The 13,622-nt window shown below is 30.5% G+C and overlaps 2 protein-coding genes across 2 annotated transcripts; both read right to left on the bottom strand.

The window, feature by feature from the left end:
* Positions 1-266: 266 nt before the first annotated feature.
* Positions 267-2,353, bottom strand: LOC129307094 (probable aspartyl protease At4g16563). The gene has a single exon (XM_054947962.1). It carries the CDS (start codon positions 2,272-2,274, stop codon positions 883-885), a length of 1,392 nt encoding a protein of 463 aa, XP_054803937.1. The 5' UTR covers positions 2,275-2,353; the 3' UTR covers positions 267-882.
* A 6,430-nt stretch (positions 2,354-8,783) lies between these two features.
* Positions 8,784-13,370, bottom strand: LOC129285621 (uncharacterized). The gene is made up of 4 exons (XM_054921371.1): positions 12,821-13,370; positions 12,605-12,726; positions 12,404-12,466; positions 8,784-8,959 (listed from the first exon to the last, which is right to left on the bottom strand). Exons 1-3 carry the CDS (start codon positions 13,167-13,169, stop codon positions 12,404-12,406), a joined length of 534 nt encoding a protein of 177 aa, XP_054777346.1. The 5' UTR covers positions 13,170-13,370; the 3' UTR covers positions 8,784-8,959.
* Between the last annotated feature and the right edge of the window lie 252 nt (positions 13,371-13,622).

The following is a 13,622-nucleotide window of genomic DNA, read 5'->3' as shown; positions in this document are numbered from 1 at the left end:
AGCGAGGACGACCAGCTGGATTAGTAAAATACTAAATAGCCTTCCTTTTGAAAGTAAAATCAGGTGGCTCTGCATCGCGGGGGGTTTTCAATGCCTGGTCAAAATTTCAAATAATGTCCGTAAAAGTCAACAACATCATAGGCTGTTAAACTTCGCAACCGTTCTGCTCTGTTGGTGATTTACTGATTTTGAACTCACCCTGCTACTGTATGTGTCCCCGCCACACGCAACACGACAAACTGAAAACGCAGATAATGCGCCGGGCGGAAAAGGAAAGGAAAAGAACAAAAGCTTTACTGAAAGAGAACTTTCCGAAAGAACATGAAAAAGGAATCGCTCCCATGTGGGAAGAAGCTCCTTTTCGCTCGGATCAGAAAAGAAAAACGCAACAAAGATTTTGGAATACATCCTCCCTTGCATGGAAGGAAAATAAATTCAACACTCCATGTATCCTTGCACAATAACCATCTCCTAAGCTAAAAGCAACATCAAACTTTTCACCGCCGCTTCAACCATATCGGCCGCTACGGGCTACCCATAATACAATAATAACAATGGAGAGAAATATCTCAATTCTTGAATTACTGCATCATTATTGAAAGATACAAACAACAAAAATAAAAATAAGCTGTACTTGTTGCGCCTAGTGTTCCATATTTCTCCAATCATTATTAATCAGCGACAATTGAAAAAAAAAAAAAAAAAAGATCATCGCCGCCCGCCTCGCCGCCCAATAAACCATGCCCTTACTATACCGTCATACTAGCGGCCGTGTCCAACGGTCATAATCTCTGCCGCACACACTGCCGCAACGAGTCAATGAATTGTCCACTGGGTTACCTCATGACTGGTCTCGCAGTCGAAGCGTTCTTGCCGCGAACACTAAGTTTCCTTCTCGCAACTTCGAGGCCCGAATCCAAACCTCCCATTTTCCAAGTCATATTCCACGTAGAAATTCTGCTGCTGATAGTTCCCTAAAATCACCGCCGGCCCGCCGGCCGCCGCCGGAATGGTCCCTTTGTCGGAGATAATCGTCAAGCAGGCGACCTGAGATTCGCCCACCAACGAGAAATAGTTCTCTACAGGCAACGTCATGTTGGCACCCCCTCTGAACTTGATGGTGAATTCCGGGAAAGAAATCGAGCCCAGACCTGAAAAATCGAAACAGGGGCTTAGACCGGATCGGTTTTCTACCTCCTTGGCTCTGGTAAAATTAGCCATCTGTTTCTCGAATTCTTGTGCCACCAAGTAGAAAATGGGCCTTTCCATGAATGTGAAGGTGGAGCCTGAGTCCACTATGGTGCCCCCGTTACCCTTTGAATCTGGCTCAAAGAGTTTGGATGGAATCTTTACTCGCTTGCCACCGATGATGATTTTTCGAATAGTTAAGTAATAGTACTGGCGGAATGCTGGGTTGTTGGCAGCGGGGTTTTCCTGAAACGGAGTGTAGCTGAGGCCATCGGTTTTAGTGCCGCCGGAGGAGTCGCTATGCAAAATGAGGTCACTGCTTTCCGTGGAGTCGTCGAACCGGTGAGAGATCAAGCAGTAAGAGAACCTCTTGAGACCCAACTGCGAAGGCAGCGATTCGGGCCCTCGACCAAAGCCGGCGATTCCGGCCGGTTGGCGGATGGACATGATGGAGCACCCAACGAGAAAATCTGACACGATTTTCCCAGGAAGGTCCAGGCTTTCTACGAGCAACAAGCCAGCGGTGGAGCCCGAGCCGTACTGAATTATATAAGTGGGACAAATCTGTGAGCAGTTTTGGGCATGGGGTTTGCATTGTTGGCATCGAGATTGAAGATCGGGGCCGAAAATCCAACCACATTTTGGATTTCTACAACCGACGAACTTGGCGGAGGAAGAATCCTTCGGGATGAACTTGGGGAGTTTAGTGGCATCGATGTTGGGGAAGGAACATCTGGAACAGAGATAACGGGAGGAGCAAGGGAACCAGACGAGGCTACTTCCGGTGTCCAGGACGAAAGGGAAGGATTGAGGTGGCGTGCCGAAACTGAGATCAACAGAGTATCCACCGAAGCTTTTGGGGTAATCGGGCGTCTTGATGATGGAAGAATTGGATTTACGGTCCTTGAGGTGGTGAGCTCTGGTAAGGGAAGCAGAGGCAACGACTTTGAGGGCCTGAAAGGGATCAGAAGATGGGTGCTTGGCGTGCAAGGGCGAGATGGGGAGAGTGATGGATGAAGATGATGATGAAGTAAAGGCGATGAGAGAAAAGAGGCAGAGTAGATGGAGTATGGGCGGAGAAGCCATTGAGGAAGTTTAGTGAGAATTGAGAAATGAGAGTGGGGCGTGCAGACCAGACAGAGAAAGGATAGAGCGATGAACCTGGTTGCGTTGGAATTTGTGTATAAAAAAGCCACGAGGCCCTGTCCCAACGGGACTCGACTTCTCTCCATCGGAAAGTTTCCTCTATTTTTTTTTTTTTGAGGGAGAGAAAAATGTGAATTTAATTTAGACGATTTAAATTTAATATTTTTATTTTTATTTACATTTTTAAAATAAAATATATATAAAAATTGAAAAAAAATTAATAAATATACTTATTAATTTAACAGTTTAGATTTAATATAAATAATTCAAATTCAATAGAAAAAATTTAAATTAATTTTTTAAATATATTTTGAACAGTATAAATATATTTTGAATAGGGCAGTAAATTTATTTTAAAAAATTTAATATTAAATTTAAATTATTTATATTAAATATGAACTATCAGATTAATAAATATATTTATTAAATTTTTTTATAATTTTTATATATTTTTAAAATAAAAATAAAAAATAAAAAAATTAAATTGAACCGTTTAAATTTTTCTCTATTTTAAAGGAGAAGTAGAGGAGGCTTCTCTCTTCCATCCCAACGGGAAAGCTGAGGCAGAGGAACTGGGTCCTCTTTTTTTTTTTTTTTTTTTCTAAATCCTTTTCGCCACCATGTTTGTAGCTTGTAAGTGTCAACTGCAGCTTGATTCTTTGCAGTTTTGTATTTTAAGTTTGTTGTATAATCCGGCAAAAAATAAAATATAAAAAATAAAAGTGGGTTACTTATGGAAATATTTTTTGAATACAGATTTTTTTAATAAGTATTGTTTTTAAAAGAAGGCAATTTTACTAGGCCAGTGCTTCAATACGTTTCATTTTTTTTCCGATGCAACATAGTGAATAATAATTATACTCTATTCTATTTATTTGGAACTTTGATCTGCTGCTAATGAGGTGATATTTTTTTTTTTAGATAAACAATTAGGTAATATTTTGTTTGGTGAAGTTCTCGTGAAAGTATTTCTTTTATTTTGCAACTTTTTAAGTGGTTGACTACTTGACATATTGAGAGTTCTCTTTCCGTTCAAACATGGCCATGAGAGAAATGGAATGTGACAGAGTCATCCTTGAGACTTGAGACTCGAGTTATCACTTCATTCATATTTGTTAGGACGTGTGCAAATAGTGGGCGAAATTAAACAAGATAAAATAATTAAAAATTATAAATAAGTTAAAGAAAGTGATAAAAAATAATATAAAAAATTTAATGTAGAAAAACCTTAATTTGAGGGGCAAAATACTGTGAACAATTAGCAAGTAATTTTATTATAAAAAATAAATTATAATAATTGTCTTTTCTATGAGAGATGGAGAGATAACATATATTTATATTGAACTTTTTATCAACTAAAAATATTATTTTAGATAATAATAAATATTTTTAAAAATATTAAATAGACATATAATAGATTTATATCATGATAATATATAAAAATAACCACTAATGATTATAAAGATTTGAGTCATAATTTTAATAATACTTTATAGCAGTGATTTAAAAATCAAACCGAACCGGATGGTTGGACCGATCAAACTGTTGACTAGTTAGGCTAACAGTTTGGTCAAATCAAAAAAATCGTTTAGAACGTTGGACCAAATTAGGTCACTTTGAACTTACGGTCAGATGGAAATCGGTTTCAGTTTTTAAAAATTGAATTATTCAAAAAATGCCTATTTTTTATTTTTTATCAATTTTTTTAAAATGACCAATTTTTTTAATCATTTAATATTATATTGTATCATGTGATTTATTAAGTCATGATAAATTTAAAATATTTAATTTTATTTTTAAGTTAAGTAGCAATTTCGTATTTATTTCTTATATTTAAATTATTATATACATATATAATTTTTTTATTTAATTATTACGTCACCGATTCGACCATTGGTCCAATATTGTTAGACCATGCAAACTATGAACCGCTAACTTTTGTGATTCAATATTCAGTCTGATTCTGACAATTTGCTCCATAACCTTCTCAGTAGTTTGGATAATGGTGATGAAGATTAAAATAGTAGTTTGTGTCTAAAGGCTAATTTGCTTAAATTTAAAAAATAGATTATTTTATGAGAAGTAGTGATTTATTATTTAAAAATTTTGAGTAAGCTTCGAGCTCTGAAAAATTATTAAGATCAAGACATGCTTATAAGTGCAAAGAATGTTGAAATATTTACAAAGGTGTCCAATAATGTTCTCACAATATTAAAACCTGCAATCTCTAAATTATGAAACAAATTAACCTTTACTAAATGGATTAATTTTTATTGACAAAATATAATACTCCTTTCATTCTAAATTATAAGATATTTTTGAAAGAGTTTTTCTATTTCAAAATATAAAATACTCTACATAGATTAAAATTTTATTAAATGCATCAATTTCAATACTATTATTTTTTTCTCTATAATTAATTCCTGTCCATTTTCTTTTTAATAAATTAAATGATGAATATTTTAAAAATTTATATTTTTATTTTAAAATAAAAAATTATTAAATATATTTAATAAGATTTATTGATATGTGAGATTTTATTTAAAAATATTTTATAATTTGAGATAGAGGGAGTAATTTCTTTAACGAACGAATTGAAACAAATTAAACACCAAATGTTCATATCTCCGCCTGTCCTTTAACGTGGCAATGGAGTTGGGTAACTTGGGGTTTCAAATTCTGAATTCAGCGACTTGTTGAATTAAGAAAGCCAGTTCATTAAAGCTGCAATGGAATTGACTCAACAGATCTGAGAAAGAATTCGTTAGCAACAATCAACTCTGTTAAGGTACCCAACTTCCGGATCCTGCAATATGTTGTTTGTTTGGCTTTTCTTATGATTTTGGAATTAGATATAAATATATAAAATAAAAATGATTTTTTTTTTTCAACGTTGTTGATTAAATAAAAGCAAAACGATTTGTTTGAATAAACGATTATGCAGGCGCGTGAGATTTAGATTTCCAAGCAAAATAAAATCCGTCTTGGGAATTGAGTGGGAGCATATTTATTTGAAAAAATAACAGTAAAATCTCTTTAAATTATGTAATTAATAAATTAATCTTGCAAAATGATATAATTTCTCTAGATCCTAAAAAATGTTTAAATCATTAAAGAATTTAAAAAAAATGATGATTTTGTCCTTTGTTCAAATTAAAAAAAATGTCATTTCCCCCAATTTCAGTCTCTACTCTGTGTTGTCTCTCTGCCCTTGCTTCTTGCCATAATTGTGTGTATCTCCGTCAACCATTGTCGTGTCTCCATCAGCATGACTATTGCCTGACAGTGGCTCTCGGTGTTTGTATTTGGTTCTCAGTGGTTCTAAGCGTAGCTCATTGTCGCTGTTGCTATTTGGTTCTTAATAAAGTTTGGAATACAGCGGGCCCAATCTTTATGGGCTCAACCCTTAAGGGCTTGAGCTTAAAGCTCAATTTTTTATTTTAAGTCTCATTTTTTAAGCCCGACCCTCATGTGAAAGGCTCATGGTCGGGCTCGCAAGTCCTTTTTTAAAAAATAAAAAAATTAAAATAAAATTAAATATTATAAATTAATTAAAATATTTTGAAATTACAAAAAAATCAAAATCCTCATATTTTTTTTAGAAATTAAATAACACACATTTGGAAGTTAAGTTATAAAATTTAAATCTTAGTTAAAAAATAGTTTTCATTTTTTATAAATACACAAACATAATAATTATAAAAAATAAATAATATAAAAAATTTTATACTATACACTGATATTTATTAAATTATATTAAATTAATTTTAGAATAAATTAAAAGTAATAATAATATAATGCGTGTGGGATCAGGTGAGTAGGCATTGGCTTCAAACACGTATTACACCAAAGAAAATAATAATAATAATAATAATAATAATCTAACAGGGTTTGAAGGGCTGTCCGAGCTCGAGTCTTTTTTTATAAGACTTATCAGAGCCAACCCCTTAAGCTCAATTACTTTTAAAAAAATTATTTTCAAAGCCCGAACCCTTATTTAAACAAGGTCTTCAGGCTCGGCACTCCAGGCCCGGTCCTTATTCCCAGCTTTAGTTCTCAACTGTGTGTGTCTCAGTAGTTCTCTGCTCATCGCAATAGGTTCGCCATTGTCATCATCGTGAGTCTAGCAGCTTTCCTCCCCCTCCTCCTAGTTGCACTTAATCCTAGTTCGCCTCGTCCCACTCTTCCTCTTTTCTCTTCTCACTTCAATAATTGTAGGTTTGCGTTTGTGGGTCTATGGTTTTGAACCTTCAATTTGTGGTTATATATGATTTGTGGGTTTAAAGCTTCAACTTATTAACATCCATGGTTGCTAGATGCTGCACATAAGTTATATATGATCTGCTTTATTCTCTCTGTTACCCGAAGGTTTTCTCTAACTATCCAAAATGAACCTGAATGACGTGCTCCCCTACTCAATGAGATCACCATGTTATTAATGTATTTGTATTTTCAGGGTTTTGATTTGTAGAATAGTTCGTGTACTTTGCACTAGGGCATTGCTTTCTTGATTGATCACTGGTATTTGCATGATGACTCTTAAGACTTGAGTAAGAAATGAATAGATTTTTTTACGTTTCTTGTATATAGTAAGTCAGGTAAGAAAATTGAAAAAGCTGGTGTTTGCAAAATGGGTTGATCATAAACAAGTTTCATGATATTGCCTGGTTTAAAATTAGTTGGTGTACCAAAGAAAGAGAAGGAAACGGAGAAGCAGGAGGAGAGGGAGACGAACCAATACCACGAGGCAAAGAAGATGAGAACATGAACATCACTAATCAGATCCTAAACATGCGAGAATTTTTCTTCAATGAGAATTAGAATTTTTATTTACTTTAAGGGCAATTTGATTATTTCATTTGATTTCCTAATGATAAAAAGATCACAAGAGAGCTGAGGAAAATTATGTTATTTCATGGAATCAATATGTCATTTAGCTATTTTAAGTGGATTTGTCTGTCATTTTTTCTATTTATTTTTGTATTTTGTTGATAAACAAATGTTCATTTATTAATTATGGATGACCAACTATCAGTAGACAAATATTTTGTTGTTTATACTTTATATTGAAGCAAAACTTATGAAACACTATAAGAATAATAAGGTCTTTTCCCTTCAAAATTTTATTTCCATGTATATATTTTGAGGGTGCAGTGATATTAAAATGTCACAAGGATTTTTAAATGACATTTTCCGTGGAGTACTGTCCCTCTAGCCTCTAGCTTATCAGGGTTATTCTAAATTTGTTGAGATCAGCAAGAGTGTGAGGGATACTGCAACACTCCATATTCTTTAGTTATAAATTAAATTTTGAATATTTTTATATTTAACATAAGATTAGATTAAAGTAATCAATGGTTTTTATTTTTATTCCATATTTCAATGGTTAAGTGTGTTCTATATTAAGAATTGGAGAGAATATTTTTTTTTTTTCTTTATAATTAAAATTTTAGTGGAATTGAATCCCAAAACTTATTAAAATCAGGATATACTTTTTAATTCAAAGAACATTTATAAAATACTTGCAATTCTAATAATCATGGCTATATTCTTTTTTTTTTTTCAAACAATATAGCAATTCATTGCACCAAAAGAATTACAAGGCAAAGCAGAACAGGTGTCTTTAAAGATGCTTAACCAAAATCCAACTACTTTAAATGAACGAAGGTGATAATAGAAAAGAAAAATGAAAAACATAAATTTTGAGCCCTCCATTTTGTTTGTATTTTATTATGGATTTTTATATTTTTTTAATATTTATGTTCCTATACTTTTATTTTTTAATGTTCTAGATCTCTATGCTTTTAATTTTTTTTTATATTCTAGGTTCCTAAATAAACAAAGTATGTGGACCTTAAAGAGACTTAAAATATTTAAAAATAAAAGTATAGGAACTTAGAGCATTAAAAAATTAAAAAAATTTATAATAAAATACGAGTAAAGTGTAGGGACCAAAAATTATACTTTCTAAAAAAAAATTCAAGAATACACACGACAGAGATTACTCTTTTGTTATATTTGAGACTAAAAACTCCTTCAAAATTTGATTATATACAAGACTACAAAAAGTAATGGAATTTGTTTGATAGGTAGTATAATTTAGTTAAAAACTTGTTAGAAATAAGGTAACAATTAACTTTTGAGATTTGAGGCAACAAGTTCTGAAGACATTGGCAGTTAAAGGGGAAAAGGGGATAGGAAGGCAATTTAAATTTAACTAGTAAGTTACTCCGTGTAATGCAATGCACGGGTATTAAATAAGAAACAAAAAAAAATTAATATTTTTAAAATTATTTTCTAAATATATATAATTTTAAAAAATTTTATTTTTTATTTTTTATTTTTATATTAAATGTAAAAAGAGTGAAATGATGGAGAGAGGAGCCCTCGCTCATAGAAAAACACTATTGCAACTTGGGAACAATTTTAAATTAGTGATTGCTCACCAATTAATAAAAAAAAGTTTTTTATAAGATATAAAAGAAAAACAATTGCTAAGGGTTGGTGGGGATGAGATGACGTAGAAGATGGTGACGTAGGGAGTACGGAAGGGGGACAATCCAGCAACGACGCCTCTTGTTACGGACGTTACCCGAAACAACTGGCCACATGATCGCCCTATCACCTGCACATTGATTAATTAATTATTATTTATAGCGTTGTCGGTGAACTTTACCTCCAGTTCTTTTTATAAATTATTTCTATTAATTTTAACAATATCAATATTCAAAAAATATATAAAATAAAAATATGTAAAATTTTAAATATATTTTTATATAATAAATTTAAAAATAATATTATATTATTTTTTTCATGAAAATAATTTTAAAAATATTTTTTAAATATTATATGAAAAATCACATGTTATAAATAAAATTAAATGAATTTTTTAAAACATATTTTATAAATGAGATCAGACGAGTATATCACAAAGCCACAAATTAATAAAGTAAATAGATAAGGGCTTAGGAGGGAGGAGGCGCTTGGGCCGAAGAGGAGATTCATGTCGATTTTGTTAATGGGGCATTGGGCTTTATTTCCTCCAAGCCGTTCAGCTCCGCTCTTCCCTGGCTTTTTCACATACGCCCCACGGCCCATCTCTTACAATCGCCCCTTCCCACCTTATTCTCGTCCCAAGCCATCATTCCGCCGTAATTCGAAGGCTAATTTGTTTAACTTATTTTATAAAAAAAAATTACTTGTTTCTTTTTAAAAATTATTTTGAGTTTTTATAATGTTTGTTTAAATTTTTAAAAATAATTAAAATAAAAAAATTAAATTTTTAATTATTTTAAAAAGTTATTTTGAGTAGCTTCTGAAAAAAATTCAATGTAATAGATGAAAGAGAGTGTTTTAAAGAAACGGATACGTGAAAATATCATAAAATTTTAAAATAATATAATAATAAATTATTTTTATAAAATAAAAATAAAAAAATATTATAAAATTTAAAAATAGCTAACTAATAATTATTTTTATTATTATAACCAAACATAAAATATATGATTTTTATAAAATATTTACAAAATAAATCTCTTTTTATAAAATCTCTAAACTATTTAAAAATTATTTATTTTTTAATCTAAAACAAATGAGCCCCTAATTGTGAGGACTTTGTTTTCACATCTAAGGGTATAATTGGATAACCCACTTTTGATATTGAGGAAGTACTTTCTTACTTTTAAAATATGGGATGTTGTTTGAAAAGAAAAAAAGAGAGATGATGACACATCTTAAAAGTACTTCAAGAATATTATTAAAAGTGTATTTGTGAATGTAAGATAATGGAGCTTTTAAAAAATGAATTTAAAAAGTGAAGTGTAATTTGCCCATAATATCTCAAGTATAATTTATTATTCTTTTGTTTAAAAAATAGGAACATATCTATATGTCCTTACAATTTTACTCAATTTTAAATTAAGTCTTTACAATTTATTTTATTTTAATTGAGCTCTTATAGTTTAGCTAATTAATTTTTTTAATTCCTAAAAGTTAAAATCCTTATGTTTTTCCTTTAAAAAAATAAAAACTTCTATATTTTTATTAAATAGTTATATGAATTTCAAATTAATTACATAATTTTTGTAATTAAGAATTTATATAAATAGATTGTCTTCTAAATATTTTTTATACATGTAGAATTTTTATAAAAAATTATAACAAAAATATAAACAGTAGATTAAATTAATTTTTTTTATTTTTGCTAAAAGTATTAAATTAAATTTTCTGTAAACTCCAAGAGTATTTTTATTTTTATAAAATTTAATAATTTATTATTAATATTAACCTTTAGAAGTCAATATATATAATAGATGAAACTATAACGATTTGATTAAAGTAAAATAAATTACAATGACTTAATTTAAAATTGAGTTAAATTGTAAAGATCTACAAGTATATTTTTTCTAAAAAATATTGTTAATAAATATAATAATAATTTAAATAATAATACTCAGAGATCAAGTATTTAAAATTATGATTGAATAATTAATTAAATTTTATATTTTATACTTTTAGTATTTAATATATTAAATTTTATGTTATTTAAAATTTTTATTAACCAACAAAGATTTGTTTAATTGATTAATTTTTTTGAATAAAAAGAATGTATCATATAGTTTTTTTTGAAATATGTTAATTTTCAATATTAATATATATTGATTTATTTATTATATGATCTTTTTCAACATATCAAGTTTTATATTTTTTATTTGTATTATTTAACATACTAAATTTTATGTTATTTCAGACTTTTTAAACATTTTTAATATATTATAGTTATAGAACAAAAATTACAAATTATCACAAATTAATATTTTTTTTTGTCATTGCATATTCAAAAACACATTTCAAAAATATAAAGAAAAATTAATTATTTAATCTCTAAAATTTTGACTCAATCATAACTCAATCATTTCAACTTTGACTTATTATAACTTAATCTTTATAATTTAAATTTAATTATAATTTCGTACCTAAATTTTACCTTATGCAATTTAGTTTCTATAGTTTCAACCACTTAAATATTAATCTCAAGAATTAAAAAAATAAAATTAAAAATATTAAAAATATTTTGAATTTTTAATATTTATAATATTAGTAGTAAAATTATAAAATTAAAATTATATTAAAATTTCTTACTAATATTTTAAATTATTAAACCCTTTTATTCTTTATAAATATTATAAACATTAGAAGTTCAAAATATTTTTAATTTTATTTTTTAAATATAAGGCATTTTTATTTAAGTAGTTAAAATTATATGATTAAATTATAAGGGGCAACGGTCCATAACAGAGTTACAATAAAATTAAAACTATAAGGATTGGTTTTATAAAAATAAATCCAAACATCAATGTTACATATTAAAATTAATTATAAATTCACAACTATTAATAAAAAAATATCCAAACACCTAACATACATTCCAAAAATCAATTATAAACTTAAAATCATAGTTTTCTTAAAAGTATCCAAATATCCATATGTATGTTAGAATTAATTATGAACCCAAAACTATGATTATTCCATAAATTATTATTACCTACTTTCAATTCAATTTTTCAATTATACATTTTTAAAATTTTATCCAAAAATCATATGAATTATCCTACCAACCATATTTTTTGCTTCATAATTAGTTTTGACATAATAAAAAGTGTTTCGATATTTGTAAGAAAATTATGATTTTAAATTCATAATTAATTTTACCATATATAATGGGCATTTGAATATTTTTAAGAAAACATAATTTAAATTCGTAATTAATTTTAATATGTAAGATAGATATTTGAATATATTTTTATAAAATCATAATTTTAACCTTTAGAATTGATTTCAAATGTAATCCAAACAAGCACAGAATGCAGCGAGTCAACCCAGTGAACGCCACCAACATTATGTTATTCAATTTCAGGCTGTTCCGCTACATTCTGGTGGTGCGTGATATTACAAGTCAAATCACATCCACATTGGGTTTACGGGGTAAGTAGAAACACAATTTTTGTTAGCAATCGGGCGGCGAAAGAGCACGAAAAGTAGAAAAACAAGATAAGAGTGGATCACTAACTCAAAAATTCTCAGGACTGTCATCCAATTGTTTCTCGTCTTCAATATCAACCTCCAAAATCTCCTGAAAGAAAGCAGAAAGGCAGCAAATTATGAAATTGTAAAGCCTCTCGCTCTAGTTAATTGTGTAGCTGGCATGAAATAGATGAATTGGGTTTGTGAGGTTGGGTTAAAATAGACATCATAAGATGATGGGACTCACCGGAATCCTCTGCTTCAGATAATTACCAACTCTGGCGAGAACAGTGGAACGCTTGTGCCAAAATCGACCCCTGAGGCTAATCTTCACGAAAGGTCCGTCCAGTTCTGCCAGCTCAGCCTTCCCTGATGAATTGAACCGAGCCCTTAATTCTGTGTTCAATACATAACCACGTGCACGCATGGAGGTACATAAAGTCTCTCTAACTAAAAAAATTACCAGTGATGCCGACAGAAGCATCGAAGATCTGACCCAGCTCCGCTCGAGCGTCGGTCAAGACTTGTCGCACGTTGTCTTCGGTGAGGTCAAGCGGTGGCGGAACAGGAACCGACGCGGATAAAGGCTTCAGGTTTTGGCGTCGCTGAGGGCTCGTCATCTTCAGGTCCACTGAGTGAAGTGGAGAAAGTCGGATTTGGGCATTCTCTATCGCCCGCCTTCGCCGATTGGGTTTGAGTGCATAAGAACGATTACTTCTGCTGCGTTGAGCAACCGGAACTGATTCTGTCATCCATCTTGCATTAAGGACATCGAAGCCACCACGACCCAGGCACCACTGGTGGAATGACATGCTCCTTATTTTGCGGCACAGAAGTACAGAAAGTAAAACCAGGAGGATCGGATGTGGAAAGCCTCTTTAGCATAAAATAAATAAATAAAAGATATCGATAACCTTTCGCTCGCCAACCATCATTCCAAGTTTACCGGATTTTCTTCCTGAGGAAAAAGAACGGTGACTCCTCCAAGTGGATTCCATCCACAATCCGAGTTTTTACCTCAACACGAAAAGGGGAGAGTAAACAAATCCCCCCGTTACTCGTTACACTGAAACGGCCTAACTTCTCCATTGGTAATTGTATAATTGAGTAAATCTTGATGGTTTGAGCATCGACACTATATGTTTGCAGCTGGCACATTTAAGACAACGAAAAGCAAACAAGGGCCAGTCATATTAGGTTATAAATTAATTGGGAAAATTTTCCAGCTACAGCTATAACTCGTTCCCCTCATGCTCCTAGTACTA

The sequence above is a fragment of the Prosopis cineraria genome, unplaced genomic scaffold (genome assembly GCF_029017545.1).
Source record: "Prosopis cineraria cultivar Desert tree isolate PC_DT_omini unplaced genomic scaffold, ASM2901754v1 PC1, whole genome shotgun sequence".
Lineage (NCBI taxonomy): Eukaryota > Viridiplantae > Streptophyta > Magnoliopsida > Fabales > Fabaceae > Prosopis > Prosopis cineraria.
Note: the sequence above shows the minus strand (reverse complement) of the source record. Positions and strands in the feature narration are given on the sequence as shown.